This window comes from Nerophis ophidion, linkage group LG13 (assembly GCF_033978795.1).
Source record: "Nerophis ophidion isolate RoL-2023_Sa linkage group LG13, RoL_Noph_v1.0, whole genome shotgun sequence".
Classification (NCBI taxonomy): domain Eukaryota; kingdom Metazoa; phylum Chordata; class Actinopteri; order Syngnathiformes; family Syngnathidae; genus Nerophis; species Nerophis ophidion.
The window spans coordinates 54,224,144-54,239,010 of record NC_084623.1 but is presented as its reverse complement, the minus strand read 5'-3'; the positions used below and the strand labels follow the sequence as shown (position 1 = coordinate 54,239,010).

The window sequence follows — 14,867 nt, the reverse complement described above, 5'->3', positions numbered from 1 at the left end:
TTTGTTTGTTTGTTCATTAGTTCTTTGGTTGGTTCGTTAGTTGGTTGGTTCGTTGGTTTGTTCGATGGTTCATTCGTTGGTTGGTTCGTTGGTTGGTTCGTTGGTTGGTTCGTTTGTTGGTTCGTTTGTTGGTTCGTTCGTTGTTTCGTTCATTGGTTGGTTCGTTGGTTCTTTCTTTGGTTTGTTCGTTCGTTCGTTGATTCGTTTGTTCGTTTGTTGGTTGATTCGTTAGTTTGTTCGTTAGTTTGTTGGTTTCTTGGTTGGTTGGTTGGTTGGTTCGTTGGTTGGTTGGTTCGTTGATTCGTTCGTTGGTTTGTATGTTGGTTCGTTGGTTGGTTGGTTGGTTAGTTAGTTGGTTGGCTCGTTGGTCTGTTCATTGGTTTGTTCGTTGGTCCGTTCGTTGGTTCCTTCGTTGTTGTTTCCTTTGTTGTTGGTTCGTTGGTTTGTTCATTAGTTTGTTGGTTCGCTCGTTGGTTCGTTCGTTGGTTCGTAAGTTGGTCCGTTCATTGGTTCGTTCGTTCATTGGTTCGTTTGTTCTGTTTCGTACTGCTGCCATACACCGGCTGAGCTCTAATGGACATCTTTTGTGTTTCCTAACAGCTTGAAGAGAAGCTCAAAGAGAAAGTGGACAATGTCCTAATGGAGAGAATCAACTTGACTGGAGAGATGGATACATTCAGCACGTATGTCACAAACACACTTTCTTTGCTGTTCTTAAATGCAGTCGTCCCTCATTTATAGCAGCCAGTTTCTTGATATCACAAAGGAGGATTGTTGGATTTTTTTTTTAATATTTTCATAGTTTAAGCATGAAAAAAAAGTTTAGGGCATTCTTAACATGTTTTTAAACATAATTGAAACCTCTAGACATGAAATAACACCCAAATAGTAATTTTTACACTCGTTTCACCCTATGTAGTAGCTTTTAGCTCAGGGCTGCGGCGAACGTTCAGAACAAGCTTTAGACCCACCTTTTTGATTTAGCTTTTACCTGAAAGTAATAATTTTATTGAAGTCATTTGTGTTTTACTTTTTATCCTATTAGTTATGCAAGATTGTATTTAGTTTTATTTATTTACTGTATATTCTTTTTTTTCTATTAATCTTCATATGTCTTACTTGTATTTTAATCTTTATATACTCATGGTTCTTACTATTTGAACAAGTTTTATTATTTTTTCTTCCCAACGTTCCTCAGATGAGCCATCTGCCTCAGGGGTTCTCGGCCGTGCTTGCGGGGGCTATTTTGTGCCAGCATTCCGGTGGCCATGGTCTGATGACCTCCTGGTGCAAATGGCTCCTGTGATAGTGTTTACTCACATGTCTCCTCTGTACTCAGTCCATATAATTGTGTGTGTGTGTGTGTGTGTGTGTGTGTGTGTGTGTGTGTGTGTGTGTGTGTGCGTGCGTGCGTGCGTGCGTGCGTGCGTGCGTGCGTGCGTGCGTGCGTGCGTGCGTGCGTGCGTGCGTGCGTGCGTGCGTGCGTGCGTGCGTGCGTGCGTGCGTGCGTGCGTGCGTGCGTGCGTGCGTGCGTGCGTGCGTGCGTGCGTGCGTGCGATAATGAGGGATATGATATGGGTCACCGAGGTATTGTTTTTAACTTTGTAAAGCACTTTGTTTTGTATATCTTTTATGTATGTATGTAGATAGATAGATAGATAGATAGATAGATAGATAGATAGTACTTTATTGATTCCTTCAGGAGAGTTCCTTCAGGAAAATTAAAATTCCAGCAGCAGTGTACAGAGTTGAGATCAATTTAATAAAAAGTAAATAATGGGGGTTTAAAAGGAAACAAAATAGAGAAATATTACAAAAAGAATAAAAACAATGGGAATAACAATATAACAGTAAAATAAGAATATAACAAGACAAAGTAGGCAATAGTGACCATGTTATGAACTACATAATAAATTAACTACATTCCTCCATAAAAAACCAACATCTGTGATACATTTCTATACTATTTAAAAGAAAACTGCTTCTGTTTCATAAAATTCTACCCAAACCTTTAATAGAAATGATGGGTGTATTTTATTGTATAGTGTACTAAAGTGACTCCTTGCTCTTCTACCAGTGTGATCTCGAACAGTATCCAGCTCCTCGTTCAAGACCTCGATGCAGCCTGTGACCCCGCTCTCACTGCTATGAGCAAGGTCAGCCTTTACCATCTGTTAACGTCCACCTTTGCAACCAACGCACTGACATCGTGCTTTCGCTTGCCCCCTCCCAGATGCCGTGGCAGAGTGTGGAGCATGTCGGTGACCAGAGTCCCTACGTGACTTCCATCATCATGCACATCAAGCAGAATGTGCCCATCATCAGGGACAACCTGGCCTCCACGCGCAAATACTTCACGCAATTCTGCATCAAATTCACAAAGTAACATATTTTGGTACTCAGTCGGCCTGAAGCAAAGAGGCATTAACTGTGTTTGTCACCTCTCTCTCTCTCTCTTCTAGTTCTTTCATCCCCAAGTTTATCAACCACCTGTTCCGGTGTAAGCCTATCAGCATGGTGGGAGCAGAACAAGTACGTTTACGCATGATTTTCTAATTTTAGGTCCCCATCTCAGGGACATTGCCGTGCATACTTGCCAACCTTGAGACCTCTGAATTCGTTGAGATAAAGTTAAAGTACCAATGATTGTCACACACATACCAGATGTGGCGAAATTATCACCCTTGATCACCCACTGGAAGGTGAGGGGAGCAGTGAGCAGCAGCGGTGCCCGGGAATCATTTTTGGTGATTTAACCCCCAATTCCAACCCTTACTGCTGAGTGCCAAGCAGGGAGGTAAAGGGTCCCATTTTTATAGTCTTTGGTATGACTCGGCCGGGGTTTGAACTCACGACCTACCGATCTCAGGGCGGACACTCTAACCACTAGGCCACTGAGGATGGCGGGGTGCGGGTTTTTTTTTGGGGGGGGGGGCGTAGCATACCCCTTCCCCTTCAAGCTGACCTGGATGAAATGAAATAATTGTTTCCAATCACTTTGGAACTTGCAAGCGTACTTCTTCTTCTTACTCTTCTTCACTCTTCTGCTTCGTCTCTTTCTCATTGTGTGTGCAGTTGTGCACCGCGCTCCAAAAGCCGTAGCTGTTATTGTAGCGTCCCGGAAGAGTTAGTGCTGCAAGGGATTCTGGGTATTTGTTCTGTTCGTCCAGAGTCGGGACCCAGGATGGACCACTCGCCTGTGTATCGGTTGGGGACATCTCTGCGTTGCTGATCCGCCTCCGCTTGGGATGGTTTCCTGCCGGCTACACTTTGGACGGGACTCTCGCTACTATATTGGATCCACTTTGGACTTGATTCTCACGGTTATGTTAGATCCACTATGGGTTGGACTTTCACAATATCATGTTGGATCCGCTTGATATCCATTGCTTTCAGTCCCTTATGAGAAACCTCTCCAAGGTTTCTCATAGTCATCATTGTCGACGTCCCACTGGGGTGAGTTTTTCCTTGCCTTTATGTGGGCCCTACCGAGGATGTCGTTGTGGTTTGTGCAGCCCTTTGAGGCACTTGTGATTTAGGGCTATATAAATGAACATTGATTGATTGATTGATGTTGTGTTACGGTGCAGAAGTTCTCCCGAAACGTGTTTGACATTCTTGTTTGGTGTGGGTTGACAGTGTGGCGCATATTTGTAACAGTCTTAAAGTTGTTTATACGGCCACCGTCAGTGTGACATGTATGGTTGTTGACCAAGTATGCTTTGCATGGAAATGGAAAATTAAATGATTTATTGTCATTTCTTAACATGCACAAGACACATAAGAACTGAAAAGTACATTTTCGGCACAGTCCCACTAAGAGCAGACATACGTTACAGGGAGAGAACACGGGACCGCCAACAGGTCAGCCATTTTTACGGCGCTCTCCTTAAAAAAGGGTGGGAAAGGAGGGAAGAGTAAAAAAATATCAGTCAAAGGCTGGACCCACGGGAGGGGATCCAGGCTGAGTCCAAAGGGAAAAAACCTCATTTGCAATGCACACATAAACACATTACAAGCGGTGGTGAAGGCGTGGGGTGGGTGAGGGGAGGTGTGTGCGAGTGTGCCCAATTGTCTTGGGTGTGATGGTGTAATGTTTTTGTAGACTGAGGCCGATCTGAAAAAGTTTGACTCCAGGTTTCATTGAGAAGGGAGGGAGGTCAAAAGCGCCCATCATTGAGGTGTCCTCGAGGGTGTTTTCAGATGTTTGCCTGGTCCTCAAGGCTATTCGAGGGAGTCAAATCGTAGATTAGGATGTTTGTTTTTCGCGAACAGACAAAACAATGTCTTGTCTGTTCTTAGTCCATGGCTGTATTTTATTGTTTCAATTCAATCTTCCTTTTCAGCAAACTTCTCCATGATGTGATCCATCTTGCGATTTAGCTTAGAAATCGCCACAGTTGGGGTTCCCACAGTCCTGCATTCACTTATGTGTGTGTGTGTGTGCTTGAAATTAAGGTTATCATTAAACCAGTTAAAATATCATACAACGTGTCAGAATTTCTTGACATCTTCGAGTAAAGACCATTGTTCAACCCGTACAACGCTACATTATTATGTAACTGGGCCGGCTCGATGTTTATATGGAGGAAAAGCGGACGCCTGGACAGCATGCGGCTGTTAAGGGGTGCAGGTTTCAGGTGAGAGAGGATGCTAAAGGCAGTGCCTCTAAGACACGCCCCCATTATTGTTGTCCGGGTGGAAATCGGGAGAATGTCTTGCCCCGGGAGGGGCACTGAAATTCGGGAGTGTCCAGGGAAAATCGGTAGGGTTGGCAAGTATGTTGCCGTGTACTGAGTGTCGGTTTACGTCATTGACTCGATGCATGTTCCTCCCCACCAGCTCCTCCTGGACACACACTCCTTAAAGACCGTCCTGCTGGATCTGCCCTCCATAGGCTCGCAGGTACTACGCAAGGCGCCTGCCAGCTACACCAAGATCGTGGTGAAGGGCATGACTCGAGCGGAGATGATACTTAAGGTGAGCAACTGCGGTACTTTACATTACTGGTGCGATAAAGACACGCAATTAGGGCTGGCCGATTTAATATCTCGATATTTTGAGGCCATGTCACGATATACAAACCCCGTTTCCATATAAGTTGGGAAATTGTGTCAGATGTAAATATAAACAGAATACAATGATTTGCAAATCCTTTTCAACCCATATTCAGTTGAATATGCTACAAAGACAACATATTTGATGTTCAAACTGGTAAACATTGTTTTTTTTTAGCAAATAATCATTAACTTTAGAATTTGATGCCAGCAGCACGTGACAAAGAAGTTGGGAACGATGGCAATAAATATTGACAAAGTTGAGGAATGCTCATCAAGCACTTATTTGGAACATCCCACAGGTGTGCAGGCTAATTGGGAACAGGTGGGTGCCATGATTGGGTATAAAAACAGCTTCCCAAAAAATGCTCAGTCTTTCACAAGAAAGGATGGGGCGAGGTACACCCCTTTGTCCACAACTGCGTGAGCTAATAGTCAAACAGTTTAAGAACAACGTTTCTCAAAGTGCAATTGCAAGAATTTAGGGATTTCAACATCTACGGTCTATAATATCACCAAAAGGTTCAGAAAATCTGGAGAAATCACTCCACGTAAGCGGCATGACCTTCGATCCCTCAGACGGCACTGTATCAAAAACCGACATCAATCTCTAAAGGATATCACCACATGGGCTCAGGAACACTTCAGAAAACCACTGTCACTAAATACAGTTCGTCGCTACACCTCCAAGTGCAAGTTAAAGCTCTGCTTTGCAAAGCGAAAGCCTTTTATCAACAACATCCATAAACGCCTCCGGCTTCTCTGGGCCCGAGATCATCTAAGATGGACTGATGAAAAGTATTCTGTGGTCTGACGAGTCCACATTTCAAATTGTTTTGGGAAATATTCGACATCATGTCATCCGGACCAAAGGGGAAGCGAACCATCCTGACTGTTATCGACGCAAATATGAAAAGCCAGCATCTGTGATGGTATGGGGGTGCATTAGTGCCCAAGGCATGGGTAACTTACACATCTGTGAAGGCACCATTTATGCTGAAAGGTACATACAGGTTTTGGAACAACATATGCTGCCATCTAAGCGCCGTCTTTTTCATGGACGCCCCTGCTTATTTCAGCAACCAAAGGAGAAGCAAACCATCCAGTCTGTTATCGACGCAAAGTTGAAAAGCCAGCATCTGTGATGGTATGGGGGTGCATTAGTGCCCAAGGCATGGGTAACTTACACATCTGTGAAGACACCATTAATGCTGAAAGGTACATACAGGTTGTGGAACAACATATGCTGCCATCCAAGCGCCGTCTTTTTCATGGACGCCCCTGCTTATTTCAGCAAGACAATACCAATCCACATTCATCACGTGTTACAACAGCGTGGCTTCCTAGAAAAAGAGTGCGGGTACTTTCCTGGCCCGCTCGCAGTTCAGACCTGTCTCCCATCGAAAATGTTTGGAGCATTATGAAGCGTAAAATACGACAGCGGAGACCCCGGACTGTTGAACAAATGAAGCTCTACATAAAACAAAACTGGGAAACAATTCCATTATCAAAGCTTCAACAATTAGTTTCCACAGTTCCCAAACGTCTGCGATGAGGTGGCGACTTGTCCAGGGTGTACCCCGCCTTCCGCCCGATTGTAGCTGAGATAGGCGCCAGCGCCCCCCGCGACCCCGAAAGGGAATAAGCAGTAGAAAATGAATGAATGAATGAGTTCCCAAACGTTTATTGAATGTTGTTAAGAGAAAAGGTGATGTAACACAGTGGTGAACATGCCCTTCCCCAACTACTTTGTCACGTGTTGCAGCCATGAAATTCTAAGTTAATTATTATTTGCAAAAAAAAATAGTTTATGAGTTCGAACATCAAATATTTTGTCCTTGTAGTGCATTCAACTGAATATGGGTTGAAAAGGATTAGCAAATCATTGTATTCTGTTTATATTTACATCTAACACAATTTCCCAACTCATATGGAAACAGGGTTTGTGGTTTCATGCCTGTTTTACTCAATATAGGTCATACAATCGCAACAACAAACTTTAGTATCTTACTGAGCTCATTTAGGACCAAAACCCTTAAAACAAGTAAAACACTCTAACATAAAATCTGCTTAGTGAGAAGAATTATCTTATCAGAAAGAAAATAAGCAAATATCACTCTTATTTGAGATATTTCATCTCACTTAGATTTCAGTTTTTGCAGTGCACTGCCAGATTTTTACCATTTAGAGGAGAAAAAGGGTGTTCTTGTCCCAACAAGGTTTGTGTATAACATACAAATCTAAGAAAAAAAGTGACATGTCAAATTTATAAAGCGCCACTTTGTCTTGGCTCCTTCTTTGGATAAATGTTTGAAATAAACACGCTCTTGAGGCCAGTTTAAACAGTTTAGCCGTTCCCGCATAAACTCAAAACAACGCGGTTTCAGATGTGAGTGGAGCACGGTGGCACACACACTATCAATCTTTATGGGGCACTTTCAATGTTATGACGGATCTAACCGGTGTGGTTAAAGCGTTGCTCGTCATGTCAACCAAGGAATGGCGTTTCTGACCTTTTAAAGGCATGGAACTTCAAATAGATCATTTTTGTTACAGCTCGATCGGCCGCCACACAGTACACCTTCTCTTTCCCGTTTAACAGATGTAAAAATCTGTCGTTCCGATACAAGCCATTACATTACCACTTGAGCAAGACTCGCTTGCATTCAACTGTTTTTTTTTACTGAATGAGCGTCTAAAATGAATCTCAATCTCATTAATCTCAGTAAAACTAAAATAATGCTATTTGGTAACAAAACAAATAGATGTAGTAGACATTGAAAGAGGAAAAGAAACCAGATGTTTGGGAGTATTAATAGTTGATAAAATGTCAGTCAGTCAATGTTTACTTATATAGCTCTAAATCACTAGTGTCTCAAAGGGCTGCACAAACCACCACGACATCCTCGGTAGGCCCACATAAGGGCAAGGAAAACTCACACCCAGTGGGACGTCGGTGACAATGATGACTATGAGAACCTTGGAGAGGAGGAAAGCAATGGATGTCGAGCGGGTCTAACATGATACTGTGAAAGTTCAATCCACAATGGATCCAACACAGTCGCGAGAGTCCAGTCCAAAGCGGATCCAACACAGCAGCGAGAGTCCCGTTCACAGCGGAGCCAGCAGGAAACCATCCCAAGCGGAGGCGGATACACAGGCGAGCAGTACATGGCCACCGGAAATGAACTAGAGGGCAGCACGGTGGGGCAGGGGTTAGTACATGTGCCTCACAATATTCTGCGAGGAGTTTGCATGTTCTCCCCGTGACTGTGTGGGTTCCTGCTTCCTCCCACCTCCAAAGATACAGTTGTGATCAAAATTATTCAACCCCTGGTGTTTTATCAAGTTGGACATTTATTCCATATTTTGTTTATAGTCATATCAAATAAAGATGCATTAAATAGACAAATTCAACTTGAATTACATTACATTTTGTAACATACCAAACAGTGTCATTTCTCTAAATATGTACTTGACAAAATGATTCAACCCCTTGAAGATCATAACTCTTAAGAACAGAATTTGAATAAGGTCTTTTCAATCAGGTGTTGAAAACACCTGTAGATGTGATTAGAACCATAACAAGCAACAATCAAACTGATCGAAAAAGACTGTGACGCTCAGCTTCTTGTAGATGGTCAATGGTGTATTTGCAACATGGTGAAGTCCAGGGAGTGGTCAAAGAAGTCAAGAGAGGGAGTAATTTCTCTTCATAAGAAAGGATATGAGATCGACAGGCGGATCGGTGCGGCGTCTTCAGTAATGCGGACGTTGTACCGATCCGTTGTGGTGAAGAAGGAGCTGAGCCGGAAGGCAAAGCTCTCAATTTACCGGTCGATCTACGTTCCCATCCTCACCTATGGTCATGAGCTTTGGGTCATGACCGAAAGGATAAGATCACGGGTACAAGCGGCCCAAATGAGTTTCCAGGTCTCTCCCTTAGAGATAGGGTGAGAAGCTCTGCCATCCGGGAGGAACTCAAAGTAAAGCCGCTGCTCCTCCACATCGAGAGGAGCCAGATGAGGTGGTTCGGGCATCAGGTCAGGATGCCACCCGAACGCCTCCCTAGGGAGGTGTTTAGGGCACGTCCAACCGGTAGGAGGCCACGGGGAAGACCCAGGACACGTCGGGAAGACTATGTCTCCCGGCTGGCCTGGGAACACCTCGGGATCCCCCGGGAAGAGCTAGACGAAGTGGCTGGGGAGAGGGAAGTCTGGGCTTCCCTGCTTAGGCTGTTGCCCCCGCGACCCGACCTCGGATAAGCGGAAGATGATGGATGGATGGATGGAAGTATCTTATTGGTTTTAATAACATTGTTCCTCTGAAGCTAACAACAATAAATGAAATATTTCTTACCATTAATGCAACTTGTTGAACTGGTGCGGTAGAAACCGGATGGATGGATTAAAATGCATGAGAATGTTTTATATTTTGAACGTTATTTTTCACACTGTGATTACCAGCGGAATTATTCATTACATAAATGCAGCGGAGTAAAAGTAGCGTTTCTTCTCTATAAATATACTCAAGTAAAAGTATGTTGCATTAAAACTACTCTTAGGAGTACAATTTATCCCAAAAGTTACTCAAGTAAATGTAACGCGTTACTACCCACCTCTGCTTACTAGTGAGGTTACAATGTCAATACAAGGACCTGCTATTGTGTTTAAAGTGCTCCAAGTTCCTTTTGCACAACAGCAGCACTGTTTTCAGGAATTTGCTGCAAAAATCACCAGTGACCGCATTTGATTGGTGAAACGCAGGCATGTGATAGATCCTACTTTTGAAGGTCTGTCTGACGAACCAAAACAAACAAAGCGTGCATTAACAGGTCGATAAAAATCAGTAGCGAGTAGCGAGCTGAATGTAGATAAATGCAGTGGAGTAAAAGTAGCATTTCTTCTCTATAAATATACTCAAGTAAAAGTAAAAGTATGTTGCATTAAAACTACTCTTAGAAGTTACTCAAGTAAATGTAGCGCGTTACTACCCACCTCTGCTTACTAGTGAGGTTACAATGTCAACACAAGGACCTGCTATTGTGTTTAAAGTGCTCCAAGTTCCTTTTGCACAACAGCAGCACTGTTTTCAGGAATTTGCTGCAAAAATCACCAGTGACTGCATTTGATTGGTGAAACGCAGGCATGTGATGGATCCTACTTTTGAAGGTCTGTCTGACGAACCAAAACAAACAAAGCGTGCATTAACAGATCGATAAAAACCAGTAGCGAGTAGCGAGCTGAATGTAGATAAATGCAGCCGAGTAAAAGTAGAGTTTTTTCTCTATAAATATACTCAAGTAAAAGTATGTTGCATTAAAACTACTCTTAGGAGTACAATTTATCCCAAAAGTTACCCAAGTAAATGTAACACGTTACTACCCACCTCTGCTTACTAGTGAGGTTACAATGTCAATACAAGGACCTGCTATTGTGTTTAAAGTGCTCCAAGTTCCTTTTGCACAACAGCAGCACTGTTTTCAGGAATTTGCTGCAAAAATCACCAGTGACTGCATTTGATTGGTGAAACGCAGGCATGTGATAGATCTTAATTTTGAAGGTCTGTCTGACGAACCAAAACAAACAAAGCGTGCATTAACAGATCGATAAAAACCAGTAGCGAGTAACGAGCTGAATGTAGATAAATGCAGCCGAGTAAAAGTAGCGTTTCTCCTCTATAAATATACTCAAGTAAAAGTAAAAGTATGTTGCATAAAAACTACTCTTAGAAGTTACTCAAGTAGATGTAACGAAGTAAATGTAGTGCGTTACTACCCACCTCTGCTTACTAGTGAGGTTACAATGTCAATACAAGGACCTGCTATTGTGTTTAAAGTGCTCCAAGTTCCTTTTGCACAACAGCAGCACTGTTTTCAGGAATTTGCTGCAAAAATCACCAGTGACTGCATTTGATTGGTGAAACGCAGGCATGTGATGGATCCTACTTTTGAAGGTCTGTCTGACGAACCAAAACAAACAAAGCGTGCATTAACAAATCGATAAAAATCAGTAGCGAGTAGCGAGCTGAATGTAGATAAATGCAGCCGAGTAAAAGTAGCCTTTCTCCTCTATAAATATACTCAAGTAAAAGTAAAAGTATGTTGCATAAAAACTACTCTTAGAAGTTACTCAAGTAAATGTAGCGCGTTACTACCCACCTCTGCTTACTAGTGAGGTTACAATGTCAATACAAGGACCTGCTATTGTGTTTAAAGTGCTCCAAGTTCCTTTTGCACAACAGCAGCACTGTTTTCAGGAATTTGCTGCAAAAATCACCAGTGACTGCATTTGATTGGTGAAACGCAGGCATGTGATAGATCTTACTTTTGAAGGTCTGTCTGACGAACCAAAACAAACAAAGCGTGCATTAACAGATCGATAAAAACCAGTAGCGAGTAGCGAGCTGAATGTAGATAAATGCAGCCGAGTAAAAGTAGCGTTTCTTCTCTATAAATATACTCAAGTAAAAGTATGTTGCATTAAAACTACTCTTAGAAGTTACTCAAGTAGATGTAACGCGTTACTACCCACCTCTGCTTACTAGTGAGGTTACAATGTCAATACAAGGACCTGCTATTGTGTTTAAAGTGCTCCAAGTTCCTTTTGCACAACAGCAGCACTGTTTTCAGGAATTTGCTGCAAAAATCTCCTAGTTCCGATGCATAGCATACGTGGGATGCAAGGAGTAGTCCGACCAAGACAGTTGGCCTGGTCTCAAAGGGGGGGGGACATTGGTATGTACTGCCCTGGATAACCCCACCCTTATTAACAGTCCCCAGGGCGAAGAAAAATGCCCACACCCACAAAGTGAATGCCGGTCTGTCTTTCTGATTGCACTCTGACTCTCTGGAGCCCTTCTTTTCCTTCCTAAGGTTGTCCTTGCTTGCACTCGTCTTGTTTGCGGATTAGCAGCCCAAAGTTAAGCGTATGCCTCGTCATGCAGTCACATTGAAATATAGTCCAGACTTTTCTCTCTCCCCCTCAGTCGGCTGCTTTCTTGGACAGAAACGCAGCATTGTGCACTTAAGATGTGACTTTAAGGTTTTACTACTTACGTATAAAATACTACACGGTCTAGCTCCAGCCTATCTTGCCGATTGTATTGTACCATATGTCCCGGCAAGAAATCTGCGTTCAAAAGACTCCGGCTTATTAGTGATTCCTACAGCTCAAAAAAAGTCTGCGGGCTATAGAGCGTTTTCCGTTCGGGCTCCAGTACTCTGGAATGCCCTCCCGGTAACAGTTCGAGATGCTACCTCAGTAGAAGCATTTAAGTCTCATCTTAAAACTCATCTGTATACTCTAGCCTTTAAATAGACCTCCTTTTTAGACCAGTTGATCTGCCGCTTCTTTTCTTTCTCCTATGTCCCCCCCTCCCTTGTGGAGGGGGTCCGGTCCGATGACCATGGATGAAGTACTGACTGTCCAGAGTCGAGACCCAGGATGGACCGCTCGTCGGGACCCAGGATGGACCGCTCGCCTGTATCGGTTGGGGACATCTCTACGCTGCTGATCCGCTTGAGATGGTTTCCTGTGGACGGGACTCTCGCGGCTGTGTTGGAGCCACTATGGATTGAACTTTCACAGTATCATGTTGGACCCGCTCGACATCCATTGCTTTCGGTCCCCTAGAGGGGGGGGTTGCCCACATCTGAGGTCCTCTCCAAGGTTTCTCATAGTCAGCATTGTCGCTGGCGTCCCACTGAATGTGAATTCTCCCTGCCCACTGGGTGTGAGTTTTCCTTGCCCTTTTGTGGGTTCTTCCGAGGATGTTGTAGTCGTAATGATTTGTGCAGTCCTTTGAGACATTTGTGATTTGGGGCTATATAAATAAACATTGATTGATTGATTGATTGATTGATTGGAACACCAAAAAAAAAAAAGCAGGCAGATTGTGTAAAATGATTTACAAAATGTTCCCGAAACGTGGACATTATTGAGTGTTTTGTACCGTGATGAACGTGATAGGCAAACTCGGAGGTAGCTGGCCCCGGGGAAAATGGGTGGTTAGAAAACGGACTCGCCGGCGTTTTGAACCCTATTATTTAGTGCAGCATCAAGGTTCTCCCCAAAGTAATGACTTCCATCAAAGACCGAAATTGAAGGTTTGGAAAAAAATACCAAACCTGGGAGAGAACAGTGTAACATGAAATCAAAAACTGCTGTGGGAAAATGGAAGGCGTTCTTTCCAAAGCTTTTTTTGTGATTTTTTATTTTTTTTTATGTCTGTGAACAGTTTAAATTCTGATCCTTTCAAATCTTTTTTGTATGTGGTAAACGGTGGAGATAGATAGATAGATAGATAGATGGATAGATAGATACCTATAGATAGATAGATAGATAGATAGATAGATACCTATAGATAGATGGATAGATAGATACCTATAGATAGATAGATAGATAGATAGATAGATACCTATAGATAGATAGATAGATGGATAGATAGATACCTATAGATAGATAGATAGATAGATAGATAGATACCTATAGATAGATAGATAGATAGATACCTATAGATGGATAGATACCTATAGATAGATAGATAGATAGATAGATAGATAGATAGATAGATAGATACCTATAGATAGATAGATAAATACACATAGATAGATAGATAGATAGATAGATAGATAGATAGATAGATACCTATGGATAGATACCTATAAATGGATAGATACCTATAGATAGATAGATAGATAGATACCTATAGATAGATAGATAGATACCTATAGATAGATAGATAAATAGATAGATAGATAGATAGATAGATAGATAGATAGATAGATAGATACATAGATAGATACCTATAGATAGATAGATGGATAGATACCTATAGATAGATAGATAAATACATATAGATAGATAAATAGATAGATAGATAGATAGATAGATAGATACATAGATAGATACCTATAGATAGATAGATAAATACATATAGATAGATAGATACCTATAGATAGATAGATGGATAGATACCTATAGATAGATAGATAAATACATATAGATAGATAGATAGATAGATACCTACAGATAGATAGATAAATACATATAGATAGATAGATGGATAGATACCTATAGATAGATAGATAAATACATATAGATAGATAGATAGATAGATACCTATAGATAGATAGATAGATAGATAGATAGATAGATAGATACCTATAAATAGATAGATAGATAGATAGATAGATAGATAGATACCTATAGATAGATAGATAGATACCTATAGATAGATAGATAAATACATATAGATAGATAGATAGATAGATACCTATAGATAGATAGATAAATACGTATAGATAGATAGATAGGTAGATACCTATAGATAGATAGATGGATAGATACCTATAAATGGATAGATACCTATAGATAGATAGATAGATAGATAGATAGATACCTATAAATAGATAGATAGATAGATAGATAGATACCTATAGATAGATATAGATACCTATAGATAAATATCTATAGGTATATATGTATGTATATATATATATGTCTTGATTGGATTACCCAGAGAATAGTGCTCGATACCGTGATAGAGCGCAATATCTGTATGTGTGGGAAAAATCACAAGACTACTTAATCTGTACAGAACTGTTTCATAAGGGGTTCCCTCAATCATCAAGAAATTTTTTTTTTTTCAATCCCAATCTATTGATGTTTGAGGGAACCCCTTATGAAACAGTTCTGTAGAGATGAAGTAGTCTTGTGATTTTTCCCACATATATATATATATATATATATATATAATCTGAGCGCAATGATGTCACAGGAAAATGCATTTTTAAACAATATGATTTGC

General features: G+C 41.6%; 1 protein-coding gene across 2 annotated transcripts in view; it reads left to right on the top strand.

Moving 5' to 3' along the window:
• vps53 (VPS53 subunit of GARP complex) overlaps positions 1–14,867 on the top strand; it is a 123,786-nt gene that overhangs the window by 101,624 nt on the left and 7,295 nt on the right. For both annotated transcript variants that reach the window (XM_061919223.1, XM_061919222.1), the window contains exons 16-20: positions 601–683; positions 2,078–2,156; positions 2,234–2,382; positions 2,463–2,532; positions 4,843–4,980. In XM_061919223.1, the coding sequence (XP_061775207.1) occupies positions 601–683; positions 2,078–2,156; positions 2,234–2,382; positions 2,463–2,532; positions 4,843–4,980 (519 nt within the window). The remainder of the gene's footprint in view (positions 1–600; positions 684–2,077; positions 2,157–2,233; positions 2,383–2,462; positions 2,533–4,842; positions 4,981–14,867) is intronic.